Source organism: Carettochelys insculpta, chromosome 18 (genome assembly GCF_033958435.1).
Source record: "Carettochelys insculpta isolate YL-2023 chromosome 18, ASM3395843v1, whole genome shotgun sequence".
NCBI lineage: Eukaryota > Metazoa > Chordata > Testudines > Carettochelyidae > Carettochelys > Carettochelys insculpta.
Genome location: NC_134154.1, coordinates 482,712 through 509,402, shown reverse-complemented (window position 1 = coordinate 509,402; position 26,691 = coordinate 482,712). Strand labels below are relative to the sequence as shown.

General features: G+C 51.4%; 1 protein-coding gene across 5 annotated transcripts in view; it reads left to right on the top strand.

Annotated features, from left to right (window-relative positions):
• OSBP2 (oxysterol binding protein 2) overlaps nt 1-25,987 on the top strand; it is a 208,350-nt gene extending 182,363 nt beyond the window's left edge. For all 5 annotated transcript variants that reach the window (XM_075013151.1, XM_075013149.1, XM_075013154.1 and 2 more), the window contains 6 exons: nt 16,859-16,979; nt 17,743-17,846; nt 18,357-18,452; nt 19,063-19,247; nt 20,447-20,667; nt 21,392-25,987. In XM_075013151.1, the coding sequence (XP_074869252.1) occupies nt 16,859-16,979; nt 17,743-17,846; nt 18,357-18,452; nt 19,063-19,247; nt 20,447-20,667; nt 21,392-21,534 (870 nt within the window). In that variant the 3' untranslated portion in view covers nt 21,535-25,987. The remainder of the gene's footprint in view (nt 1-16,858; nt 16,980-17,742; nt 17,847-18,356; nt 18,453-19,062; nt 19,248-20,446; nt 20,668-21,391) is intronic.
• Nucleotides 25,988-26,691: the final 704 nt, after the last annotated feature.

Sequence of the window (26,691 nt, the reverse complement as noted above, 5' to 3'; positions counted from 1 at the left end):
GCTTCCAACACAGCATGCTGCTTGGATGCTCTGGGTTTAACTAATGCTCACGTTCTCCATCCCGCTGCTCCTCTTTCAGCAGTGCTGTGATGCTCTCTCTCTCCTCTGGGGGAAGGGAGGGCACTGGTTACTGGAAACACCTCAAGTAAAGCAGTTACCTACCCTGACTGCAGACTAGAGTGTGTACTGTTAACCTGGTTCTCCTCATCAGCTCTGCTCCAGTCCTCCAGCGTCACAGCTACTGGTCCTATGTTGCACCTGCTCTGATCTGCAGGCCTCTGCTCGCTGTACAGAGGGAGATTTGCATAATTATATGCACAGAGGAGTTGGGAGTCAGCTAGCTAATGACAAGCAACCTACTCTTGCAAGTGGGTGCAGAGTGCAGGTAGTGACCCAATATAAAACTTGCAGTGTTCCTTGCCAGATGCAGCTGGGCTATGTCATTAAAAGGGCAGGCTGGGACACTTCTGGTAACCTCAGCATCTGCCCTCTGCTCCTGGAGTAGTTAATTCGTTCTGTGCATGTATGGCTGAGCTGATTTTTCACAGACGCAGCAGTTGAAAACACACACTCCGAGTGACCGAGCTCGTTGTGTAGGTTACTGACCATCTCAGCAGCAAACCTGCATGTTCAGCCTGTGCCCCAGATTGACACACCTTTTATCTCAGCCACACCTGGGGATCACTATGCTGCTGACTCTTCACCAGACTTGCTGTGCATTGGAGTCAGCAACGTGTGTGACCTACTTGGCACATGCAGCAGCCTGGCAAGATCCTGCTGGTCAGTCCCTTCACTTCCTGCCCACAATCCGTCTCAGTCAGTGCCGACCCCTAGCACCATCTGTGTGGCCGTGGGGAAGTTTATGGTGTGGCGTGATGGGTTGCGAGAAACTTAGAGGGGGTCACAGCTGGATTTGGTTTTTCTCTTGCAAAAATTTGTGTGTCTCCAGCATCTCAACTGGCATTCCATTGACAATGATCACATGATTACCAGTCAGGCTCAGCTTCTCTTGCAAATGGTCACGTCTCCAGTGTTTCCATTGACTGACTAAACACCAATCCCGTGATCTCAGACAGTCGGGTTTGTCTTCATCTGCAAATATTTGTGTGTCCATGGCGTCTCTGCCAAAGCAGCATAATGTTTACTAGTGCAACATCTAAGTTCTTGGCGTGTATGTGAAGTTCCTTTTTTATCAATTATTATAAATTTACAAAAACTCTTATCTGTTATTTTACATTTTTAACTTTACAACATGGAAAGGTTTTTTTTGGGTGGTAAGCGAAAAGCTGATGACAAATCTACCAATATTGCTGATAAAAATAGGCTTAAGTCAAGAAAGTATGGGAAAAGTTACATATCTTTTGGTTTCATGAGTGTTTTTGTTACTGGAACAGAACAGCCTCAATGTGTTGTCTGTCAGAAAATGCTATTGGCTGAAAGTATGAAGCCAAGCAAACTAAAACGACATCTGGAAATAAGTCATCCAGACTTAACTAAGAAAGGCTGAGATTTTTTTCATTTGAAAAAGATGAAATGGAACAACAAAATGTGAGTCTGCTTTAATATATGTGTCCCTTCAAAATCACTTTTAGCTTCTTATCAAGTTGCATACAGAATTGCTCAGTGCAAAAAGCCCCACGAGTGGAGAAAATTTAATACTTCCATCGGCTGTTGATATGGTTACGACAATGTTGGGGGAGTCTAGTGCTAAACAGCTTTTAAGTATCCCTTTGTCTAATGACACTGTTTGCCGCCGAATTGCAAATATGGCAGAAGACCTTGATGAGCAACTAATTGAAAAAATAAGAGGCAAATCATTTGCCATTCAGATAGAAGAGGCAGCGTTTAATAACGTACATTAGATTCGTTGATGACAGTAAAATTAATGAAGATTTATTCTTCTGGAAAGAAATTACAGGGACAAGTAAAGCTGAGGATCTTTTTGATATTGATAGCTTTATGAAGTCAAATCTCTGACAGTGGTCAAACTGCATGGGCATATTCAGTGACGGAGCAAGCTCTATGTCAGGCTGTCATAGAGGACTTAGAACATTAATGTGCCAAAAATCTCCTGGTGCTGTTTGGACACACTGTATGATTCATAGGCAAGCTCTTGCTTCAAAAGATTTGAGCCCAGCATTGGTGAATGTTCTACAATCAGCCATAAATGTTGTGAACTATATAAAAACCAGGCCTGTAAACGCAAGGATGTTTGTAAGGTTCTGCGAAGAGATGGGTGCTGAACCCACTTCCTTGCTGTTTTACTGAGAGTCAAGATGGCTGTCTCAGGCAACGTTTTGACATGTGTTTTTGAACTAAGTAACGAACTTTGCCAGTATTTAATTGAGGAAACGAATACTAGTGCACACGTTTGTCAACTGTGATTTCAATATACAGTTAGCATATGTAAGTGACATATTCAGTAAGCTGAACGCTGTTAATACCTCAATGCAAGGTGATGGTGGTAATGTTCTTGAACTCTGATAAATTGAAAGCATTTATTAGGGAAGTTGAACTGTGGCAGAGCAAAATAGAAAATTAAGATTTAGATATTTCCTACTTTAAAACAATTTACTAAAAGCAATAACATTAGTGAAGATGTGAAATTTTGTATTTTAAATCACCTTTCTTTAAAATTTCACTTTAAGAACTATTTCGCAGATATGGATATTGAAAACTTTGATTGGATAAGGAACCCATTCAATGCTAAACTAATAGCTGGTACACTCACTGCTGTTGAGGAGGAGCAAATCATTGATATCTCTTCTGACTCTGCTTTAAAAAGAAAGTTGTCAACAATTTCTCTCTTGGAATTTTTGGGTTAGTGTGCAAAATGGTACAAAGAATTAAGCGAGAAGGCTATGAATACTGATCTCATTTGCAACATCTTACTTGTGCGAGTCACGGTTTTCTGCAGTTGCTGCTATAAAAAGCAAATATTGATCAAAAGGAAATGTAGAACGAGAAATGAGTGGCTATCTAGACAATGAAACCCAGATTTCAAAAATTATGCAACAATAAACAAGCTCATCCTTCACATTGAACAATATGATTCCAAATTTGATATTTTCATCTATTTCCAATAAAAATTAGTTATCAGAAGTTATTGGTATGTTTGTTTCCTGTCCAATCCTAATCCCAATAAAATGATTAGCTTTACTCATGGAGCAGTGAGGATGACAGGGGTCACACACATTCATTTAGCATTTTAGGGGTTGTAGTATCACAAGGGCTGAGATACTGGCTTACTTTAAACCTTTTGTAGTTAATAAACTTGTTGTTTGTTCATTCCAAAACCCAGCTCATGCAATTCATAACTGGGCTGCATTAGTGGGAGCGTTCCCTCCACAGTGGAGCGGTATAAAGGGGACTCGGGGGTTCCTCCAACTTTATCTTCAGCCTGCCTTGCAAATTGTCTGACGTCGTAAGAGAGGGAGTGAACTGGAGACCCATGTCACCATGCAGCTGGTGCTGGTGAGGAGGCTGAGCTGTGGCTGCCTTATAGGAGCTGGCCTGAGGCATTACCCCCCCTGCACCCAGGCACCTACACCTGGGCTGGGTTTGGCTGGACTGCCTTTCAGTCAGGGCCTCTCTGTAGTCTTGCTACCAGTGCCCTCCCGCCCAGTGCACAGAGAGGCTGAGCTGCCTTCTGCCTGCTGGGATCTGTGGGTGGCTCCCTCTGGAGAGAATTACCCCTCAACCAGACACAGCTGAGGCAGCTCTTCCAGGGAAGCAAGAGGCCCAAACTCCCTCCCTAGTCCAAGGGAGTGAACTTTGGAACACAAACGTGGCTTGCACTGCCAACCCTGCAGCTTCTCTGCACGTCCTGTTAAACCTCCCTGGGATGGAAGCTCTCCAGTTGCACTCTGCCTCCAGGAAGTCCCTCCTGAAGTCCCTGTCTCCTCCCCAGGTGTGTGCTGTGGTATGTTTCCTCAGAGTATTGCAGGGGCTGCAGCTCTACACCAAGGCTGCCAAAGATTGTGTGTCAATGCAAGATAGCCGGAGACAGGGTGAAGAGCACTAGTTAAGTGTACAGCTACGGCTGCAGATCCACACCACAGGCCATACAGCTGCCTGGTGCGTGGAGCCCGGCAGGAGCACAGTATGGCTTCATCTCTGCATGCATTGCAGAACACGTATAGTTAGCAAGCTACCTGCTGTGGAGGAGCACTGAGCTAACAGCCTTTGGCCAGCGGCCTTATTAAAGATGTGAAGGAGAAAGCAGAGAGATTTCAATGAGGTTTTAAGAAGCTTCCACTAGCTAGTAAGAGCAGGTCTTTGGGGGGGCCCATTAGAGTGTGAAATAACACAAGTGTACGGACATAAGTAGAAAGGCCAAGGCACTGAACAAGCTCAGACTCGCTAGTGACATAAAGGGTAGCAAGAAAACATTTTACAGTAAACCCTCGATTTACATGGGGGTTGCATTCTTGCAACCCCAGCATAACTCAACTTTTTGCACAACTCAGCGGGGAGAGGGAACCAGGGTTGGTCAGTTTCCTGGCTGCTTCTCCCTGCCTTCCTCCAGTAGCACGGCTGTCAGCCTGACAGCCATGCTGCTGGGGAAAGACAGGGGAAAGGGGTTTTTAGCATGCCAGGCTGCTTGCAGCTGTGGGCATCTAGGCAAACTAAAAGCCTTTCCCCTGCTTTCCTCCAGCTGCACAGCTGGGGGCAGACAGAGGGAGGGGGCCATAGAGCAGCTTCAAGTTGTGCTTAGCTCACATTAACACGAGTTACATGCAACTTGAAGCAACGTATTTCAAGGGCTTACTGTACCAATATATTAGAAGCAAGAGGAAGAGCAAGGACTGGTAGGTGGATTATTAAATGAAGAGGGAAAAACAACAGCAAATGTGGAAATGGCAGAGATGCTTAAGGACGACTTTGTTTTGGTTTCTGCTAAGAAGGTTGATGGTGACTGGATGGCTAACCTAACGAATGTCAGTGAAAATGGGATAGGTTCAGAAGCTAACATAGGAAAGGAACATGTTAAAAATTACTTAGCGAAGTTCGATGTCTCCAAAAAGTGGAAACTTGGACAGATGTCTAGGGAGGGATATAAACGTATAGCTTGAGAATGTAGGGCAGTTATCAGGAAAGCGAAAGCGCAACTGGAATTGCAACTCGCGAGGAATGTGAAGGATAACAAGAAAAGTTTCTACAGGCATGTTAACAAGAAGAAGGTGATCAGAGAGGGTGTGGGGCCCCTACTGGATGAGGGAGGTAACCCAGTGACAGATGATGTAGGGAAAGCTGAAGTACTTAATGCTTTCTTTGCCTCTGTCTTCACGGACAAAGACAGCTCCCAGACTAATGTGATAGGTGATGCATTGTGGGATGGTGGACAGCCTTTGGTGGGGAAAGAACAGGTTAGGAGATATCTAAAAAAACTAAATGTACAGAAATCGATGGGCCCGGACCTAATTCATCCGAGGGTTCTGAGGGAGTTGGCGTATGTCATTGATGAGCCCTTGGCCGTTATCTTTGAAAAGTCGTGGAGATCGGGAGAGATCCCAGGTGATTGGAAAAAGGCAAATGTAGTGCCTATCTTTAAAAAAAGGGAAAAAGGATGATCCAGGGAACTATAGACTGGCCAGTCTTACATCAGTCCCTGGAAAAATCATGGAGGGGCTCCTTAAGGAAGTCATTGTGAGGCACTTGGAGGAGGGTAAAGTGTTCAGGTAAAGTCATGCCTGACCAATCGGATTAGTTTCTACAATGAAAACTCCCTCTGTGGATAGGGGAAAATCAATGGATGTGATTTATCTGGACTTTAGCAAAGCTTTTGTTACGGTCTCCCCCAATATTCTTGTCAACAAGTTAAAGGAATGTGGATTGGATAAATGGACGGTAAGCTGGATAGAAAGCTGGCTAGAAGGTTGGGCCCAGCGGGTAGTGATCAACGGCTCGATGTCAGGATGGCGGTCAGTTTCTAGTGGAGTGCCCCAAGGTTAGGTTCTGGGTCCTGTTCTGTTCAACACATTTATCAATGACTTGGATGAGGGGTTGGATTGCACCCTCAGCAAGTTTGCGGGTGACACTAAGCTAGAGAGAGAGGTAGATACGCTGGAGGGTAGGGATAGGGTCCAGAGTGATTTAGACAAATTGGAAGACTGGGCTGCAGGAAATCTGATGAGGTTCAATAAGGACAAGTGCAGATTCCTGCACTTGGGCTGGAAGAATCCCAAGCATTGTTACAGGCTGGGGTCCGATTGGCTCGGTAGTAGTTCTGCAGAAATGGACCTGGGAGTTGTAGTGGACAAGAAGCTGGACATGAGTCAACAGTGTGCCGTTGTAGCCAAGAAAGCTAATGGCATATTAGGTTGCATCAAGAGGAGCATTTCTGGTAGATCCAAAGAAGTGATTGTTCTTCATCGAGTGTCCCCGTGGGTGCTCCACAACAGGTGTCAGGCTCGCCCAGCGCCGCGGATCGGAAATCTTTCAGCAGTTTCTCCTGGATCGCTCATGCGCCAGCGCGCACCGCTCCCTTGCGTGTCCCCGGCCACGTGCGCGATCCGGTCCCCGCCAGTTCCTTCTCAACCGCCATTGGCTGCAGACAGAATCCGCTCAGGCTATGGCCAGAGTCAGATTAGACAGTGTTTTTAGGTGTAGATTGTTGTTTCTTTTTCAAAAAAAAAAAGAGAGAGAGAGGACAAAGAATATAAAAAAAAAAAAAAGAGAGAGAGGGAGGAGCGGAGAAGAAGAGTGGACTTGAAGGCCAGTAGGCCTCCCGCTGCCTGCAGGCGGGTGTCCGCGATTCGGGGAAACAGGCACAGACTAGGTGCTAAGTACCCTATTAACAGTAAAAGACTCACCGCGATGGCTGCTTCAGGCTTTAAAAAGTGAGAGTCCTGCCGTGAAGCTATGCCAGCCTCCGATGGGCATAGTGAATGCATCTGCTGCCTGGGGGAATCACACGTTACCCAGAAGTGTTCCCACTGTGCTAAGCTCACAGCCAGGGCCAGGAAAGACAGAGAAATGCGTCTTAAAATGCTCTTGTTTGATAAGGCCCTCCAGCCAGACGTGCCGGAGAGGCAATCAGAAGGGCCCTCTGGATTCCACAAAAGGAAGGCAGCTTCTCTGACCCCCTTGGTGCAAAAATGGAGGAAGCTCTCCCCAGCTCGATCCCTGCTGGCGGTTTCAGCGAGCGGGACGGGCAGAGCACACAGCCCCCAGCCGCATACTCAGGCAAGCGGCACCGCGGCAGCGCACGTGGCAGAGGCTGAGCCTCCGATTATGAAACAGCCAGCACGCGCGGCGCCTAGAGCATCGGCAAGGCAAGCGCCGGAACCGGCAGCACTGACCCCCGCGGTACCAACGGTGCAGGGCCAACAGGCACGGAGCCCGCAGGCACCGGAGGTCGTTATCCGCGCAGCACCGCAGCTGAGCGGGCCGAGCGCAGCTGAGATCCCCGGTGCAGGAGGGGGTGGTGCCAGCCCCGCGGGGGAGGGGAAAGGCTAAAGCAAAAGCCTGGCACCGCAGCCCTTCTCCGGACAGGGCTGCGCTGCTGCTGACAACAAGCCCTCCTCCTGTGCTGCACACGCCGCCCAGAAGGCCTGGGTCTCCACCGGCCTATCCACAACCTCCTTCTCCGTTCTTCCAACCAATGTCACCATGGCTTGGGCCACCTTCACCCTTTCTGGGCTTGGATCCGCTGGAGTACTATCACAAACCAGTGTCACCACTATCTGTGTCATCGCGGAGGTCTCGCTCTCCCAGGCATCGAGGGTACACACCCTGAGAGTGGTCCAGGTCTCCGTCCCCGGGCCCGTGCTGCCATGGTCGTTCTTATCATGCTGGACACAGACACCCCAGGCCTACGCCCAGGGGCAGGTCCCCACCGGCCGTCCAATACCCCCGTGGGCACTCCCGTTTGGGGATGGAAACTCAGTTATCTCAAGGGGAGTTAATTTTAGAACCCCGAGACTTTCCTTCGCAATCCTCCAGCGAGCAGGTATACCATCGGCCGCAGGAACCTGAGAGTTCGAGGGAGGTTTACCCTAGTGGTTCCTCCTCATCCTCCCCAGATGAGGCCATGGCCCCCGAGGATGTCGCTCCCCCGGATGACCTTAAACAGTTTCAGGAGCTGTTTAAAAGCGTGGCTTACACGCAAGGCATTCAGACGGCAGAAGTGCAGGAGAAACATCACAAACTCCTGAAAAATTTGAGATCCCCGGCTTCATCCAAAATTGCTATCCTGCTGGACGAAGCCATTATGGAGTCAGCCACTACCATATGGCAGACTCCGGCCTCCGTTCCACCTATGAACAAGACAGCGGATAAGAAGTACTTCGTCCCGGCAAAGGGCATAGAGTTCCTTTTCAGTCACCCACAACCGAACTCATTGGTGGTCGAATCGTCCCAGCAGAGGTCAAAGACTTCTCAGTACAAATCGGGGGGGATCGGACAAAGATGCCAAGAAGTTAGAGCTGTTCGGCAGGAAGGTATATTCCTCTTCCACCCTGCTATTGAGAATGGCAAATTATGCGGCACACCTAGCGAACCATAACTTTGATAATTACTCCAGGCTTACTGCTCTCACGGATTCACTTACGGAAGATAAGAAGCCGGTGTTAAAGGCAATTGTGCAAGAGGGCTACGCAGCTTCGAGGACGGGAGTCCAGATCGCCCTGGATGTGGCAGATACGGCGGCACGCTCAACGGCTACAGCAGTGGTCATGCGTAGAGAATCCTGGCTCCAGACATCGGGCATCCCGAGGGATCTACAGGCGAAGATTGTGGATCTTCCCTTTGATACGCAAAAGTTGTTTGCAGACTCAGCCAACTCGGTCCTCCACTCCAGTAAGGACTCGAGAGCTACGCTTAGAACCCTGGGTATTTATACCCCTCCATATAGGAAGAAAAAATACTACCCTCAGCAAAGACGCTACCAGTACCAACCACAGCGTGAGCAGTATCAACGGGGCTACGACCAAGGGCGACATCAACAGCAGCAACAGTACAGAACTCCCAGGCGACGTTCCCAACAAAGCCGTACAGCCTCGGGACAGGCCCAAAGGCAACAAGTTTGACGGGCATGTCGAGGGCTGCACTATCACTACCATCGCGCAATGCCACTCTCATCTCATGTTCCATCATCGTCTCAGACCGTTTCACTCCCAATGGCAAAAGATCACCGCAGACAAATGGGTGCTGGAGATCATAGCCACGGGTTATGCGATCCCCTTCCAGTTGCTCCCACCGACAAAGCCTCCCTCCAGGCCCCACCTCCGGGACGCTACCCACGAGGCGAGGCTCAAACAGGAGGTGGACCACCTTATGTTCATAGGGGCGGTGGAAAGAGTGCTGGAACAATTCCAGGGGAAGGGGTTTTATTCACGCTACTTCCTCACAGAGAAGAAAACGGGAGGCTGGAGGCCCATCTTAGATCTTCGGGGCCTCAACCGCTACTTGCACAAGCAACGTTTTCGGATGATTACAGTCGCCTCCATTCTCACGGCACTGGACGATGGAGATTGGTTTGCAGCCCTCGACTTACAAGATGCTTACTTTCATATAACGATCCACCCGGCACACAGGCGCTTCCTCTGCTTCATGGTCAGCAAGGAACACTTCCAGTACAGGGTTCTTCCGTTCGGCCTCTCCTCGGCCCCCAGAGTCTTTACCAAAACCTTGGCAGTGGTGTCAGCCTACCTGCACAGACAGGGGCTATTCATATTTCCATACCTGGACGACTGCCTATTGAAAGGGGCCTCAAAGGCAGAGGTCCTACGCATGATATGGGTCACAGCGGACACGTTTTCTTCGCTGGGCCTAGTCATCAACCTCGCGAAGTCAAAGACCGACCCCACACAGGACATAGAGTTCATAGGGGCACGCATAAACTCTAGCACAGCAAGGGTGTACCTAGCCGACGCCCGCTTTTGTGCCATCAGTTCGCTGGTGCAAGTCATTACATACAGCCCCACGGTGCCGGTCTTAACGTGCTTACAACTGCTGGGCCATATGGCGGCAGCAACATTTGTGGTACAGAATGCCAGATTGCACATGCGAAGCCTGCAGCATTGGCTGGCGAGCGTCTACAAACCGGCATCCCACACTGTTCACAGGGTGGTGTCACCCATGACAGAGGTGCGCAGATTCCTGGCGTGGTGGGTAAACCCCAAGAACCTGCTAGTAGGGGTGCCCTTTCACCAACCGCAAATTTCTATTTTTCTTACTACTGATGCCTCCCACATAGGGTGGGGAGCGCACATCGGCAACAAGGTGACGCAAGGGCTATGGTCCCCTGCGGAACAGTCACTGCACATAAACATACTGGAGCTCAGAGCAGTGTTCAACGCCTGCAAGCATTTCCGAGACCACAAATATGGCAAAGTAGTCGATCAATACAGACAATACCTCCACTATGTTTTACATAAATCGACAAGGAGGAGCCCGATCCCGTGCCCTATATGTGGAAGCAGTCCGACTGTGGAACTGGTGCATCGCCAACAACATTACGTTGAAAGCCTCGTACTTGCTGGGCGCTCACAACGTGAAAGCAGGTCAGCTGAGCAGGCGCTTCGCACTCACGCACGAATGGCAGATCCACTCCAATCTGCTACGACTGATCTTTCATACATGGGGGTTTCCCCAGATCGATCTGTTTGCCACACAGCACAACAAGAAGTGTCTCCAGTACTGCTCCAGGGCAGGAGTGGGGTGGGGGTCCCTGGGAGACACATTCATGATTCCATGGAAGGGCCCCCTACTTTACGCGTTCCCCGCCACAGCGCTTTCCACAAGGTCTTGCAGAAAGCCAGAAGGGAGACAGCTCGCATGATCCTAGTAGTCCCATTGTGGGATCGGCAGCAATGGTTTCCCTTACTTCTGCGCATGTCGGACTGCCCACCGCTCCCTCTACTGGTGGCGCCGGACCTACTCACACAGGCCCAGGGGTCCACAGTGCACCCGAACCCTCAGAGTCTGCACCTACAAGCATGGCTAATCCATGGCTCAGCTCCTTAGAAAGTACATGCACGGAGGGAGTACAACAAGTCCTGGAAAGTAGCCGAAGGACCTCCACCAGGAAGACTTATAAGCAGAAATGGACTCGATTCACAGCCTGGTGTTCCGCCAAGCAGTTAGCTCCCCTCGCCGTTCCTATATGTTAGCCGGTGGCCAGGTAATGTGCCGTGAGGTACTCCCCTGGGTCCTAAGCAACCCAGTTTTTTACTGTTAGAGCAGGCAGCTCCTAGCACTCTCACCCACGGCCAGGCTGTAGTAACCAAACGGTTAAAGTTGTTTTTGTTGTGCCGGCTGCGTTGCAATAACAAAAGGGTTAACAAAATGGTTAGGCTTGGATCTTAACTAGTTACAAGTTTAGTAAGCTACAGTTATAAGCGTAGGGTTACAAAAGGCTATTGTTTACTACTTATATGCTAGCAAAGTACAGGTGTTAACAAGTTACGTTACAATCCAATACAAAGATATCTGTTACCATCTAACACAATGATATCTTGACACTAGTTACAGAGCTCTAATTCTTTAGCTGTGCACAAAAAAGTCGGAGACCTAGCATGGGTGTATCTTACCCTCTCTGCGTCTCTCGATACCAGCGTAGCCAAGCCAGATCAGTCACTCAATTCCGCGGAAAGACGAATACGAGGTTGGGCATCCCCAGTTGTGGACCTCGGGAGGCAATCACCTGACCCGACCAGCAGGTAGTTGGTGGAATGCACTCAAAGTTAGAGTTCTGCTCGACCCACCTTTTATACCCCTTTTGGGTTACGTATTCTCTTTCTTATCTATGGTGCCAGATCATACTGGTCTGTCTTTGTGACGCCAGTTTGTTACAAGGGCATTTCTTACTTAGTTTGCACTTGTAAGACAAGAGATAAGCAATTTGAGAGTACAGGACATTCTTTTGTGCGGGCGGGGCACTTCCCTTTCTGGGGTGATTGTGTGTGTGTGCATCATATCGATCAATGCCAGCTGGGGTGATTTCTTAAGGGTCCCCCCCCCACCCTTGTTGATAGTCTGGCCTGTTAGCCTTCCATCTGTACTTTCTGCTTCTCAGGGTCACGATAAGCTAGCATATCTGGGCCTCAATGAGGGCATCAAAGACTGTGCTGTCAGCAACCATTTCCGTGCCCTGTGTGCTCCTCGGTGGGCGGGGGGGTGGGCAGCAAGCAAGCTGGCTTGTAAGGGGGAGACTTTGTCTGGCTACACTATACCAGTAATACTTGAATACTTATTGGACCTCAAGAGGGACGGACTTTCCTTATCCTCGCTAAAAGTCCACCTCGCCGCTATATCAGCCTTTTGGCATACAGAGGAGGGGCCCACGGTATTTGCCCATCCTATCGTTACCAGGTTCTTGAAGGGGTTGGTAAACCTGTACCCCCCTCGGAAACTGCTTCCGCCATCGTGGAACCTGGACTTGGTTCTCAGCACGCTCACTGGTCCATCTTTTAAACCATTAGCCACGGTTCCCCTACGTCTCCTTATGATAAAAACAACCTTCCTCCTTGCAATTACGTCAGCTCACAGACTGAGTGAGCTCGCAGCAGTTATGGCCACGCTGCCCTGCACAGTGTTCTCAAAGGAGGCGGTAACCTTACGGCTGCACCCAGACTTTGTTCCAAAAGTTTCTTCAGAGTTCCATCTTAAGGAACCAATAGTTTTACCCTCATTTTACCCGAAGCCTCACAGCTCCAGCAAGGAGGCACGCCTGCATCTCCTGGATGTGAGAAGGGCGTTGGCCTTCTACATAGACAGAACTAAGTCCTTCCGGAAAACGGACAGGCTTCTAGTCTCTCTCGCTCCCAGGTCAAAAGGAGAAGGTCTCTCTTCACAGAGAATCTCGAAGCACATTGTGTCCTGTATAAAAATGGTGCTACGAGCTTCGAAAGACTCCTTTGCTGGTCCCGTGTAGGGCTCACTCCACCAGGGCGGTGGCGGCGTCGTCGTCAACAGCCTTCTTCAAGGGCATCGCGTTGAAGGACATCTGTAGAGCGGCGACCTGGTCATCCTATGACACCTTCGCCAAGCATTATGCCCTAGATCGGGTATTCCAAGAGGATACCCGCCTCTCGACAGCGGTCCTTTCGGGGGCAAGCTGCACATAAACTGATTACCCACCTCCTTTCTTGGGTTACTGCTGGGTAGTCACCTATTGTGGAGCACCCACGGGGACACTTGATGAAGAAAGAGAAGTTACTCACCGTAGTAACGATGGTTCTTCGAGATGTGTCCCCGTGGGTGCTGCACCACCTGCCCATCCTCCCCGCTTCGGATCTCTGTCTAGTGTCTTTCAGGAGCATCCGAGGTGGTTGGTCAAGGAACTGGCAGGGACTGGATTGTGCACGTGGCCGGGGACGCGCAAGGGAGCGATGCGCGCCGGCGCATGCGCAATCCAGGAGAAACTGCTGTAAGATTTCCGATCTGCGGTGCCGGGCGAGCCCGACACCTATTGTGGAGCCACCCACAGGGACACATCTCGAAGAACCATCATTACTACGGTGAGTAACTTCTCTTTCCTCTTTATTCGGCTTTGGTGAGGCCGCATCTGGAGTAGTGTGTCCAGTTCTGGGCCCCAGTTGTAGGAAGGATGTGGATACACTGGAGAGGGTCCAGCGGAGGGTGACCAAAATAATTTTGGGGGCTGGAGCATATGACTTATGAAAAAAGGCTGAGGGAATTGGGACTGTTTAGTCTGCAGAAGAGAAGACTGAGGGAGCGCTTGATAACAGCCTTCAGCTTTCTGAAGGGAGGTTGGAAAGAGGCTGGAGAGAGGCTGTTCACAGTGGTCACGGATGGCACAACACGGAACAATGGTCTCAAGTTGCGGCTGGGAAGGTCCAGGTTGAGCATTAGGAAAAACTTTTTCACTAGGAGGGTGGTGAAGCATTGGAATGGTCTACCCAGGGAAGTAGTGGAGTCTCCATCCCTGGAGGTGTTTTAAGTCTCGCCTCGACAAAGCCCTGGCTGGGCTGATCTGATGGGTTTGGCCCTGCTTAGGGCAGGGGGCTGGACTTGATGGCTTTTTTAGGTCTCTTCCAGCTCTGTTGTTCTATGATAAGTCACAAGGGCCTGATGAGATGCATCCTAGAATATTCAAGAGGCTGACTGAGAAGACATCTGAGCCATTGGCTAGTCTCTCTGAAAAGTCACAGAAGACAGGAAAGATTCCAGAAGACTTGAAAAAGGCAAATACAGGGCAGGCCCATCTATTAAAAGGGTAATAAGGACAACCTAGGAGACCACAGACCAGTCAGCTTAACTTCTGTTCCAGGAAAGATAACAGAGCAAATAATTAAGGAATCTGTTTGCAAACATCTAGAAGATAATAAGGTGGTAAGTAACAGTCAGCATGGATTGGTCAAGAACGAATCGTGTAAAACCAACCTAATAGCTTTCTTTGGCAGGTAAAAAAGCTTGGTGGATAAGGGAGAGGCAGAAGATGTAATATATCTAGACTTCAGTAAGGCTTTTGACACTGTCTCACATGACCTTCTCATTAACAAACTAGGGAAATGCAACCTAGATGGAGCTACTACAAGGTGGGTTCAAAGCTGGTTGGAAAAGCGTTCCTAGAGTAGCTGTCAGTGGTTCACAGTCCTGCTGGCAGGGCATATCAAGTGTGGGCCTGCCCAGGTCAGTTCAGGGTCTGGCTCTGTTCACTATCATAATCAATTATTTAGATAATGGCTTATAGCATATGCTTATAAAGTGTGTGGGTGATACCAAGCTGGGAAGCATGGCAAGAGCTTTGGAGGACAGGGTCAGAATTCAAAATGATCTGGAAAAACTGGAAAAATGGTCTGAGGTAAATAGGATGAAGTTCAATAAGGACAAATACAAAGTCGGTTCCACACGTACAATATGGGAAGTGACTGTCTAGGATGGAGTACTGTGGAAAAGAGACCAAGGGGTCATAGTGGACCACAAGCTAAATATGAGTCAATAGGGAGATGCTGTTGTAAAACAGGCAAGCATCCTTCTGGCATGCTTTAACAGGAGAGATGTAAGCAAGACATGAGAAGTAATTCTTCCATTCTACTCTGCATTGATTAGGCCTCAGCTGGAGTGTATTGTCCAGTTCTGGGCACCACATTTCAGGCAAGATTTGAACAAATTGGAGAAGATCTAGAGAAGAGCAATGAACATGATTAAAGTTCTGTCAAACATGAACTAGGAAACCTAGTTCTAGAAATGCATCTGATGAAGTGGGTCTTTGCCCACAAAGGCTTATGCTCCAAGATATGTTAGTCTATAAGGTGCCACAGGACTTCTTGTTTTAGTTCTAAAAACAGGGCCTAAGAGGGAAGACTGAAAAAAACTGAGTTGATTTGGAAAAGAGAAGACTGAGAGGAGACATGATAACAACTTTCAAGTATCTATAAAAGGGTGTTAACAAGGAGAGGGGAGAAAAATTACTCTCTTTAACCTCTGAGAACAGGACAAGAATGTACTTAAATTACTTCAAAGGAGGTTTAGTTTGGACATGAGAGAAAAAAAAAGCTTCCTAACTGTCAGGGTAGTTAAGCACTAGGAATAAATTGCCTAGGGAGACTTTTAAGAGCAAGTTGGACAGAGCATGTCAGGGATGGAGATCTTGCCTGGTGACCTCTCAAGATTCCTTCCAGCTCTCTTATTCTATACTGAGACCTAGGGTCAGAGCTGCCCTCACGCTCCCTGGGGTCAGTCAGGAGCATTCCGCTGACAGTACAAGCAGAAAGAGAGATGGATCCTTCCTGGTACTCTGAAAAACTCCTGGTGCTTCCCCCCACTCAGGCCCACCAAGCCAAGGTGGGTAGATCTGGCCACATGGGGATCTGCCCCAAATAGAGAGATAAGTGACTCTTCTGCGGAATAGCTTCATGGCTTGTTTAAATGGGAGGCGCATGAATACCACTCCCAGTATCTTCTCCTCCAGGATTCCTGGCAGCCTCCTCAGAACTAACCTTGGAGCTCTTCCAGCTGTGTCATCTGCATCTTAACTGTGCCTGACAGCTGAGAGCCTGGGATTCCAGCTCTCCAGGTCAGCCTGCAGCTCTCTGGAAGTGGTGCTGAGAGTTGCTGATGTACAACTCTGCAGGGGCCAGGCTCTGAAATCCAGGACACTGTGTCCAACAAGCCTGATGGTCACTGTGGACAGCCAAGTGTGCATCACTCTCAGCCTGGGGTAGGCAGTGCTCTTCTTGGGGTAGAGACGACTGCCTGGCAATCTGCTCTGGGTTTAGTGCCCTCCAGTGGAACCCGTCCTGGCTGCAGGTCAGTGGGCAGCATGCTGGCTCGGACTTGTACATCTTCCAGCGTGTGCACTAAGAGCAAAAGCGACCAGTGGGGGTTTCCAGGGGGGCACAAATGATGTGTCACTGCCCCACCACCCACCCTGCCTCTGCTCTGCCTATGCCCCTCCCACTTCCAGCCCTGATCCACTCCCAGCAATCTCTTCCTAGGGAAGTGCTGGTTCTAATGAGTCTCCTTGCTTTCTCCTAGAGTGGCACAGCCCAAGAGAGAACACAGTAGGGGAAGAGTGTGCCGTGTCCTACAGCAGTGCAGCTGCCTGGCCAGTGATGGGGGTGTGGGAGGCATTTTTGCCGGCAGTGGCTGTATGCTGCCCCTTGCAGGCAGCCAGCCAGCCGGGCAGGCAATGCCATGTGTATTAGTGTGCAGCATCGTGATAGTTCAGGAAGTCACAGCGCATCATGTCCTCTGTTCCCTCACCAACCCTGGGTGGGCTCCTCCCACCCTGAGTGTTGCTACCTGCTTGGACACCGGAGTGCCCAACAAACTGAAGTAGTGGGGCCCTGTGAGTCCCTCTCCCCGCTCACCTGTTGGGGCATTGTTCCCTGGTCAGGGCCTTTCTCCCCTCAGCGTGCCTTTGTTTCCTCCTTGTGTCTTGCAGGTGAGCCATCACCCACCAGCTGCGGCCCATCACGTGTATTCCAAGCGAGGCTGGATGCTGTGGCAGGAAATCACAATTGCCAGCAAGTTCAGGGGCAAATATCTTTCTATCATGCCACTGGGTAAGTGAATCGCCCTGACGAGTGCTCACATCTTGGGGGCCTTTGCTCTGGTTGTGCACTACTCTGTGGCCTGATCCCTGTGGCGGCTCTGAACTGAGAGCCCAACGGGGCTGATCTCCCCTTGCAACGTGCCAGCGGGGAGAGAGACTGGCACTCAACTCACCCACCAGGGGAAGCAGGCCAATCAGAGGGGCAGGAGAGACAGGTGGCCCTGGCTTGGGGGTTCTCAAGATGCAGAGGGGCCAGGCTGTCTTTCGGTGGCTCTGGCCCTGACTCACTGGGACTTGGGGCAGTTCTCTTAGGGTGGGCTTGTTCAAAGCCTCTAAGAGAACAAGTCACATTGCTGCTGAATCAGGTGGGGACTTGTGGAAATCCCACCCTTAACCTTCTCCCCATCTGCAGCATGGAGCTGATGGGCCCAGCCCCTAGGGGAGAACACAGGAATGGCCAGGACAGGTTAGACCCAAGGTCTATCAAGCCCACTCTCCTGGCTTCCAGCAGAGGCCAACACTAGAGAGGCCAGGTGTTGTCCAGAGCACTGGCTTGTGTCTTGTTCAGTCCCTGCACCCTACCAGACCCTGGCCTTCAGTGGGCAGAGACACACACCCTACTCGGGAAGCATGGAGCCATTCCCAGGCTCCCAGCTGGCAGTCCCTGGGGCTCTGCAGGGTTGGTGTCTGCACCACTCTGCTCAGTGGCAGTGCGAGATCTGGCCTGTCCCTCCCCTCTCACAGAGAAGGGCTCTTTCCCTCTGCCTCCCCAGGGGCCATCCACCTCGAGTTCCACGCCAGTGGGAACCACTACGTCTGGAGGAAGGTCACGTCCACTGTTCACAACATCATCGTGGGCAAGCTCTGGATCGACCAGGTCAGTGGCAAGCGGCAGGTTCCAGCCTGGTTTGTTTTGTTCCGGGCTCCAGAGAATGGGGCACTGGCTTCAGGGGTGTCAGGGAAGGGTGCTAGGGCTGTTTGTGGGCAGCAGATTCCCCTCACCAGTATGGCCCCCAGCCCCTTGTGTGCTTCTGAGAGGGAAGAGTTATCCTGCCCACGCCAGCACGCACTTGGGGAAATGGGGCTTGGCCATCAGGTGCCAGCACCTGCCGTGTGGCCAGCAGAACTGGCCCTTTCTACCCGGTCTGTCGGAATGCTCCCAGTCCAGCACGGGATTTCCTCTCCCCGGCACGCCAGGCCCAGTTATGTGCTGTTGCAGAGCTGCTGCCACCCACACCCAATGGAAGGAACCTTCTGTCTTCACTGGCGCTAGGTTCAATTGCTTGAGTTTGGGAGACAAAACTGCAGCTGCAGGTGTTGATGTGCATGTGAACGATGGGAAGCTAAAGCCTGCCTTGTCCTCTTGCAAACCCTCTCTTTTCTCCAGTCTGGTGACATCGAGATCATTAACCACAAGTCCAAAGATAAATGCCAGCTGAAATTCACCCCCTACAGCTACTTCTCCAGAGACGTCCCCCGAAAGGTATGTGTCCACAGGAAGCCCAGTTTGGTCGAGCAGCCTCACGCTTGGCAGAAGCCTCAATTCTTCCCTCCGTGCAGTGTCAAGTGCCCACAGGATGCGGGAGGTCTTGGTTGTGGCTGGACAGGACCTGTGGCAGCAAGAGTCCAGCAACTCAAAAATAAAATTGAGGATTGTTCATTGGAAACTCCGTTGGCACTGCCCAGTAGGCCTCAGTGTCCCCTCCATTCCAGCCGCCCCACGACTGGGTAGGGTATAGCAAGCTGCCCACATCTCTCCCAGATGCATCAAAGGTTCCATCTGCCTCCCTCAGGCCATCATCTGCTCGTCCTGAGTCACACACTAAAGGCAGGAGCCCGGGAAGGGCAAGCCGAGGTGGGATGGCAGAATGGAGGAGGAGACAGGCTTGGTCTGGGGTGAACTCCAGCAAGAAGTTGGGGGAGCTGGCTGTTACCTGTGCATGATCGTCCCCCCCGACAGCCAGGCCTTTTGAGTGACACCAGGAGCCAGTGCTTAGTACAGGCAGCCGCAGAGAGTCCTCCCTTCTCTCCCCTCTCGGGATGCTGGCCAGCTCCCCTTGTGAGACCCGGCGATTTTCTCCTTCTGGCGCCAGGTGACTGGCGTGGTGACGGATGCTGATGGGAAGGCGCATTATGTCATGTCTGGCACCTGGGATGAAAGCATGGAGTGCTCCAAGATAGTGCAGAGCAGCCATGGTGGCGCCAGCTCAGAGGGCAAGCAGAAAACCGTCTACCAGACACTGGCCCCAAAGGTCCTGTGGAAGAAATACCCACTCCCGTGAGTCCTCTCCGTGGGCACTGCGCTGGGGCTGGGCTCTGAACAGCAGCTGCTTTTCAGCCCAGAGCAGCTACGGTTTGGGGGTGGGCAGAGCAATCTGCGAAATAAGGATGTTGGCTCCGGCCGAGGCAGGATGGGGCCGAGAGGGGCAGCCCTGGTATTGGAGCTAGGAGTCGCATTTTGCTGCTTCTCAGAGGTTTGTGGCTAATGGCAGCATCTCCCACCCTTCTCCGTGCACCTGGGGCCCTGGGTGGGCGGGCTGGCCCATTCAGAGCCCAATGCAACCACACCTTTGCTGCTGTTTCTCTTGTCCCTGGAGCACATCTGCACAGGCTGCGATCACCCCTCTAGCGCAGTGTTGGCAGCTGTAAGCAGCGCTAGGGACTTCATGGCAGCCCAGCTCAGAAAGGGAGAACACAGCCTTCCACACTAGCGGGTATTCTGCAAACCTGTGTTACGTGCGTGTCCCAGAACCAGGCTTGGTCCAGCTCACGTGGGTTTCTAGCATGCTTTGGATCACTATCCAGAGTAGGCTGGTTCCTGGAGGAACAGCCAGGTACTTACCCCAATTTGGAAACCTGCTCAGCTAATGCAGCGAGCCTATGCTCATGTCGCTGCTTTCTTCGCCAGCTTAGCGCTCAGTGCAGCCTGGTCCCCGCCCTACCAGGTTCTCATACTGCCCTGCGTTTCCTTGTCTGGCTCGCTTCAGAGCACTACACCAAAGGCTGGGAGTCCTCTGCATGCAGCTGCTCTCAGGTGCAGGACACGTGGCAAAGCACGAATGTGCACTTCTGGCTCGTCTCTGAGACTTCCTGTCCTTTGGGTAACGCTTGGCTGTGGGACAACAGCATTGCAGAGCGCCGGGCACAGGACTGGGGAGCTCTTTGGGAGTGACCTCTGCCCCCTCAGCCTCCAGGCCAGCACCAGAGAGGGCAGGAAGCTGCCATGAGTCCTGTGTACAGACCGTAGAAGAGCTCTGGTGGAACTGTTCTCTCATACGAAGGTGCCTTGGGCACTGCCACTGGGGTGATGGGGGGGACGGCCGCCCAGAGGAAATATAGGGCCATCTCACTGATTGGCCAAGTCCAGGCATAATGGTAGGAGATTCTTATATAGCTCAATGACAGGAGCCCTGCAAGCAGGTGGATAGGGTGGTGGAAGAATCTGCCTGCCCATCTGATCTAGGCCCGTCTCCCCAGGGAGAATGCCGAGAACATGTATTTCTTCTCTGAGCTGGCCCTGACCCTGAATGAGCCAGAGGAGCATGTGGCCCCCACAGACAGCCGACTGCGGCCTGACCAGCGGCTCATGGAGAACGGCAAGTGGGACGAGGCCAACGTGGAGAAGCAAAGGCTGGAGGAGAAACAAAGGGCTGTGCGGCGCAGGCGGGAGGCAGAGGCTTTGGAGGCCTTGGAGGAGGGTGAGTCTGACTGAGTTGCAGCCAGGGGCTCAGGAAGGTGGCTTGTCCCAGGCCATGGGAGCTGAGGCCAAAAAGAGTCATGTTTCTCCAGTCCCAGAATGGCCCCTGAGTCTGGCAGGAGAGAAAATCCCAAATGAACAGGGGATTGGCTAGAGAACCGCGCTGCTCTTGCTCCCGTGGGGAACCCCCAGATGTGCCTGGTCTTCCTGTGCCCATCTCTAAACTCCTTTTGAGTGTCTTATGGGCTCACCTGAGTGAGGGCTGGGACTCGGGCAGCAGGGTGGGTTCTGTTCAGGCTGCTTAGGCGACCATGGGCATGTCCTTTCCCCTCTGTGCCAGCTGGCCACCTGCGAAGCAGGGGTAGTGCTGCCCTCCACTCCACTCCACTCCAGGAATGTGATCTGAGTTTCCAGGGCAGAGCTGCTGTGTCTGCCTTCAGCTGCAGTCGCACCCAGCAGGACTCTGTACAGGATCTTGAGCCACTCAGCTCTGGCACTCTGCCATAGGGGTCCTCGGGAGGCGGCCACAGCACGTGGAAGTTTCCAGTCCCCATGGGAGGTCTTGGCTTCTGCATGCCTAGGGCTGGCTGGCCCGTTGAAGTGACAGTCATTTCCACAGCCAGCTTGTTGGGCTGCTCCTCTGCACCGCCTTGTGCTGCTGGTATGGGGCAGGGGACCATAGAGACATGTCCCCCACCTTGCACTGTGCTCTCCACTCCCAACAGGCAAAGACTATGAAGGCTATGTCCCACTGTGGTTTGAGAGGAAGGTGGACGCCCTGACTGGGGAGCTGATCTGTGTTTACAAGGGTGGCTACTGGGAGGCCAAGGAGAATCAGGACTGGCATCTGTGCCCTGACATCTTCTGAGCTACGTCTCCCAGGCCGGGCTGGCAGGCTGCAGAAGAGGAGCACCTTGGAAGGCACAGCGGCATCCTGCTGTTGATGTCCCAGCGCCCAGAAACGCACCTGGAGTAAATAAATACAGAAATGTAAAAGAAAAGAAATCAAAACAGGGATTCCAAACCTATTTTTTATGCTCTAATAAAATAGCACTGGGTTTTTTAACAGTGGCGTGTTTTAGCTGCTAACTAGGAACAAGGACAAGATGAATCTGGTTCATTTTTAGCCTAGCGTATTTATTGCTGTCAGAAGCTGCTGCCTATATTTTTCAAAGCCTCAGCTTTATTAACGAAGACACTGACATCCAAAGATGCACACGTTGCGGGGAATGAGGCACGCTCGCTGGAGCTCTTCCTTTGGACTTTTTTCCCATTGGCACATGGACTTAACTGAAAACAAGTCTTCTCCTAGTTCAGGTTCGTTTCCCCTGTTCGGCTCCGAAGCCCTAGGGAGAAGGGGACATTTCAAGGGACGCTCAGTTAGGTGCTTATCTCTAGTAGTTCCCAGGATTGCCCGGTGTTCCCACAACTGAGTTAGGTGAGTTCTGCCGCTCTGCAGCTGACTTTGGGGGATTGTTTGAGTGGATCTTTTCGGTCTGCAATAATTAGTTGGTGTTTTTAGAACCGTCTCTAACGATGCTTTTCAGAGCATGTTTTTGTTTTCCCCGCAACTCTATCGTAATGGGAAACAGTTCCTTCCCCAGATCAGAAAGAGGTGAGCTGCGATCAGCCCTGGTGGGTTAGAGCCAAAATCTTTTCTCAGCTGTTCAGAGCACCACCCTTCCATGTCTCAGAGGACCAGTGAATGTCTGAGCTCTCCAAAGACTGGCTCCATTGGGCGCTGCTGCGTGGCTGGTTCCTGAGATAGTGTGACGGGGAGGGAAGGCTGGAGGTGCAGGCTATGGTGATGTTCCTTTAGGCAAAGCAGTGGCCGGGTTCATGGTGAGCTCAGAATGGCCACAGGCTCTAGAACAAGGAGATAACTCCACCACCACTTTCCTTTCCCCAGTCCCAAGGGCTCCTTCCCCTTCCATCCTGTCCTGCAACCACTGCTGTCTCCTGGAGTTTCTGCTTGTCTGCCCACCCCCAGTCTGAGCCAGCCCTTCAGGCTCTGCTCCCCCACAGCCCAGGCATTGTGCAGGGGGGCAGTGGAGCAGAACTTAAGGGTTTAGCGGAGGAGAAGGAGAGACCCAGGGATATGGAGTGAGGAAGGAGGTGGCCAGCTCCAGCCCAGGCAGCTGTGGGCTGTGCCCGGCTGGTCCTGCCCGTGGCTCTGGGCTGTTCTCTTCCCAGTTCTCATTCCCACCACACTCTGGTGCACAGAGAGACCACATCCAAGCTCCCCAGGCAGATATTGGGAGATGGACTCCAGTGGGATCCTGGTGACCATAATGGGCTGCTGCAGCCACTGGCTGTGAGCACAGCCCCAGACCTTGGAGGGTTTGAAATCACGGTCAGGTCCAGCTCTGCTCTTAAGCACAGAACATCAGTAACTCAGCCTGAAGTCCAAGGAGACACACCCAGGCCCCCGCTTTGGGTTCTGCACATTGCCTGCCTCTGGCAGACCTGAGCCAAGCTGCTGGGCTCTGTCCCAGGTGCCACAGGCAAAGCCCAGAGGACTTGGGGAGAAGTGGTGAGGCCAGGCTGTTCCTGTGCTGCTGAGGCCATTTCCTTCCTGCTTGCCCAAACACAGCCATCCCCAGGCAGACCAGATGCTGGGACTTGCACCAGCTGCTGAGGATGGGGCACAACCTCGACATGGTCCAGCATTGCTGAGCCCACTGTGGGCTGCGGGGACCAGCCTTGCCTGGTGCTAAAATCCTTTCCTGCACAGGGACCAGCGTGTCCCTCCCTTTGGCTGTGGGTGGCCCAGCCCAGAACCCAACAGACTAGGGCACATGAACACTCACCCCTGCAGGCCCCTGGCTCTGTCCCCACCCCCTCCCTTGTAACCTGAGACCAGCAGGACAATCCCCTTCCATGGGGCACCTGCTGCTGGCATTAGTGGGAATGTCCCGTCGCTGACCAGCTGCTGACCCCAGCTGCAAACAGCAAAGCATCCACAGGGCTGTACTCACCCCAGCGGGTGCCCATTGAAGCTGTCTGCCCTAGGCCAGCTCAGCCATAGATCAGTTTGCTCCACCTGCTTTCTAAGTGCTGCCCCAGCCACAGCGGGACGGAGGCCTGTGCACTTGTGCTGCTGCAGGCTTTGGTGCTGCCGGAAGGATGAGCAGCCCTCCAGGTGAAGAGTGAACAGCAGCAGGAGGTCACTGGATCTCACTCCCTGCAGGGGGGTGGTGGTGCCTGGGAGTGGAACTGCAGTGTCCCTGGGGAGCTGGCACTGGGAGTCAGCAGCCGCACACAATGAGCCCTGCTGAGCATCCTGAGCCAGGAAGGAAATTGAGTTTGAGCTCTTGGGAGGACCAGAGGCTGAGGTCTGCCTGGAGTGGTTTCACCTCTGATGGCTTCTGCTCTGGCTTTCCACCACATCACACCAGCCACGCTTGTGTGGGTCAGAGGCCAGGCTGGGGCCAGCCCACAACCATGGGGGAGGAAAATTAGCAATAATGAACTTCAAGGCACTGGAAAAAGACAACTGCACAAGAGACATGTATGTGATCAGGTTCTGAAGACCGTCAGTCTCCTGGTCAGCTGCCCTCTCATCCCATACCAGCGGCATAGGATTTACAACACACGTATGTATCTGGTCTATATCCAACTTGTACAGTGTAATGTTAGTGACTGGCTATCAGTGTGGTAACACTGCTGATTTCCATGTACTCTTCATCTTTTATTTGCTTCTAATTTATATATAAATATATATATATAATATTTTGCTTAAATTTATATGGTACATAATAGATGAAAAATAATGAAGACAGGTGTGGCTGTCTGAGGTTTTGTAATACAACCTGTATGGTATATTTCAGCTTATCTTTTGGGTAGGCTTGTTCTAAAATGAGCAGAGAGGGAGGGGTTTAAGGTAATTGCTTAATTGGCTCAGTAACAATTACTCCAAAGTCAAATGTTTTCACGTTCAAAAGCTGTTAACTAGAGGAGATCATTCCTTTAGAAAACAAGGCACTTCAGCTGTCCAAGGCCTGGTCTAAGCTGTAGAGTTTGGTGGTGTATGGCAGTTTACAGCTAACTTTGTAAGCACCACCACTCGATTGTAATGCACAATGATGTAACTTGCCCACACCACCACTGCAAAAGGCATCGTGCTTAGGAGAGTGATGGTGTTAGGTCAGCATCGATGCTGGGTTGCTTACATTGACAGCTGCTACCTGTCAGAAGCTGTCTCACGGTACCCCCCACTGACCATTAACTCGGTGCAAGCGCCCCGGTGAGTACGCACAGTGCTCACATGAGCATAGTGTGGGCAGGTGAAACCGGCTCCAGTACCATGGTGGCTGTACGTCAGTACATTTTAGCATGACCTAATTCTGTAGTGTAGATTTGCCTACAGGACAGCTCTCAAGTACCATGTTAGAAATTCAATGCTGTGTTTGCTTCTCTGCTGGCCCAGACTGGCACTCAGGTATCACAGTCAGCCTGGGCAGGGGCACGTCCGACTTCCAGCCTGGCTGGCTGGTGGTTTGCCTTGGCCCACAAACCAGGGGAATCGCTACATTTTCTGAGCTGCTGTAATGAAAAGATTGAGGCACTTGGATCGTGCCTGCTTGGGTAACTAGTCCATCACTGAGGGAATTAGACCTTAGCTCCTTCTGAGACACACTTCACGTACGTGTAGGGGTCCAGAAGGGTCACTGCTCCAGCGCTTTTCTCTCCTCTAGTCATTGTCGGGGTTGTAACAACATTACAGCCAGGGGCAGGGGCTCATTCAAGGTCTGATTGTTTCATAAAAAGGCCTAGAACTAGAGCTCTGTAAGGTGCCTTATTTTTCTTTGCATATTTTGTCACAAGTGTTAACCCAGAACTCGGAAAGGTGAGCGGTTCCTGTGGCTGCTGTCACTGATGCTGGAGCCGAGTGCTGTAGCAGCTGAAAGAGAAGTGCAAAGTGAAATTGAGTGTTGGCACCTAAATGCCCAGCATGGCTGTTTTCTGAGGTAGCAATTAGTCCTTTCTGGTCTACCTTCAGTAAATGCATCTGTGTAGAAACCTCCCACACAGACACTATGGCTTGACAGAGCTGAATAGGGGACTATTGCAAATAAACCCAAAAAAAGCCCAGTTGTTTTCAGGACAGCTGGCTTTAAATGCAAACTACTGCGTCTGATACAGTTCACTTTGACACCACTTAATCTGAGCACTGCCTCCCAGCCTTTCTCTTGTCCCACCGGAGGATTTTAATGTCGTTCTCCTGTAAATGCTATTGAATGTAATTCTTTGGAACAAAGTATTGCGAGTGATCCCTCTTCTGCTACACAATAAAAAAAAAACTGGATTCAGGAGTTTTAAGTGCACCATGCTGACATATCGTCACTTACACCGCTGGGCTGGAGGCTTGGGAAATGCGCCATGTGAAGCTGTAAGCATGGGGTACTGTGGGTGCCCCGTGGGGGGTGGCAACTGGGGGAGTTGGTGATGCTTTGTGGGGGGCAGCAGGATCCAGATGCTTAGTGTGGGGATTGGGAGCTGATAAGAGTTTGAGGGCACTGGGGTAGTGAGGAACACTGGGCCCCAGGTTTCTCATTCCAGGTGGGAGGTGTCATAGGTACTGAAGGATGTGCTGACAGGCAGCACAAAAGCAGCAAGCCCTAGGGCTAGCTGGAAAGGTCTGTGCATAGTCCTACTCTGGCAAGAGGTCCCCTTGTGCTAATTCACCCAGATCTTTGGGGGTTCCCGGTTCTCTTTTCTCGTACATTGGACAACTGCCAGGTGTTGTGTTCAAGGGGCTTTGGGAGCCATTTGCTAAGCAGCAGACTGCATGCACCCTTGTTGCCATCATTTGTCGTGTCCTTCCTGCACTGGGTCCTCCATGCATGGTCGTGAATGGGGGGGCACTGGTGAGTGAGAGGGGCAGCAGGGCAGGCAATGGCCCTGGGAATGAGGTGGGGCCAGGCAATGGCCCTGGGAATGAGGTGGGGCCAGGCAATGGAAAATGGGAGGGAAAGGAAGGGCAGGAATGGGGCAGAGTGTCAAGTTTCCAGGCTGACCTGTG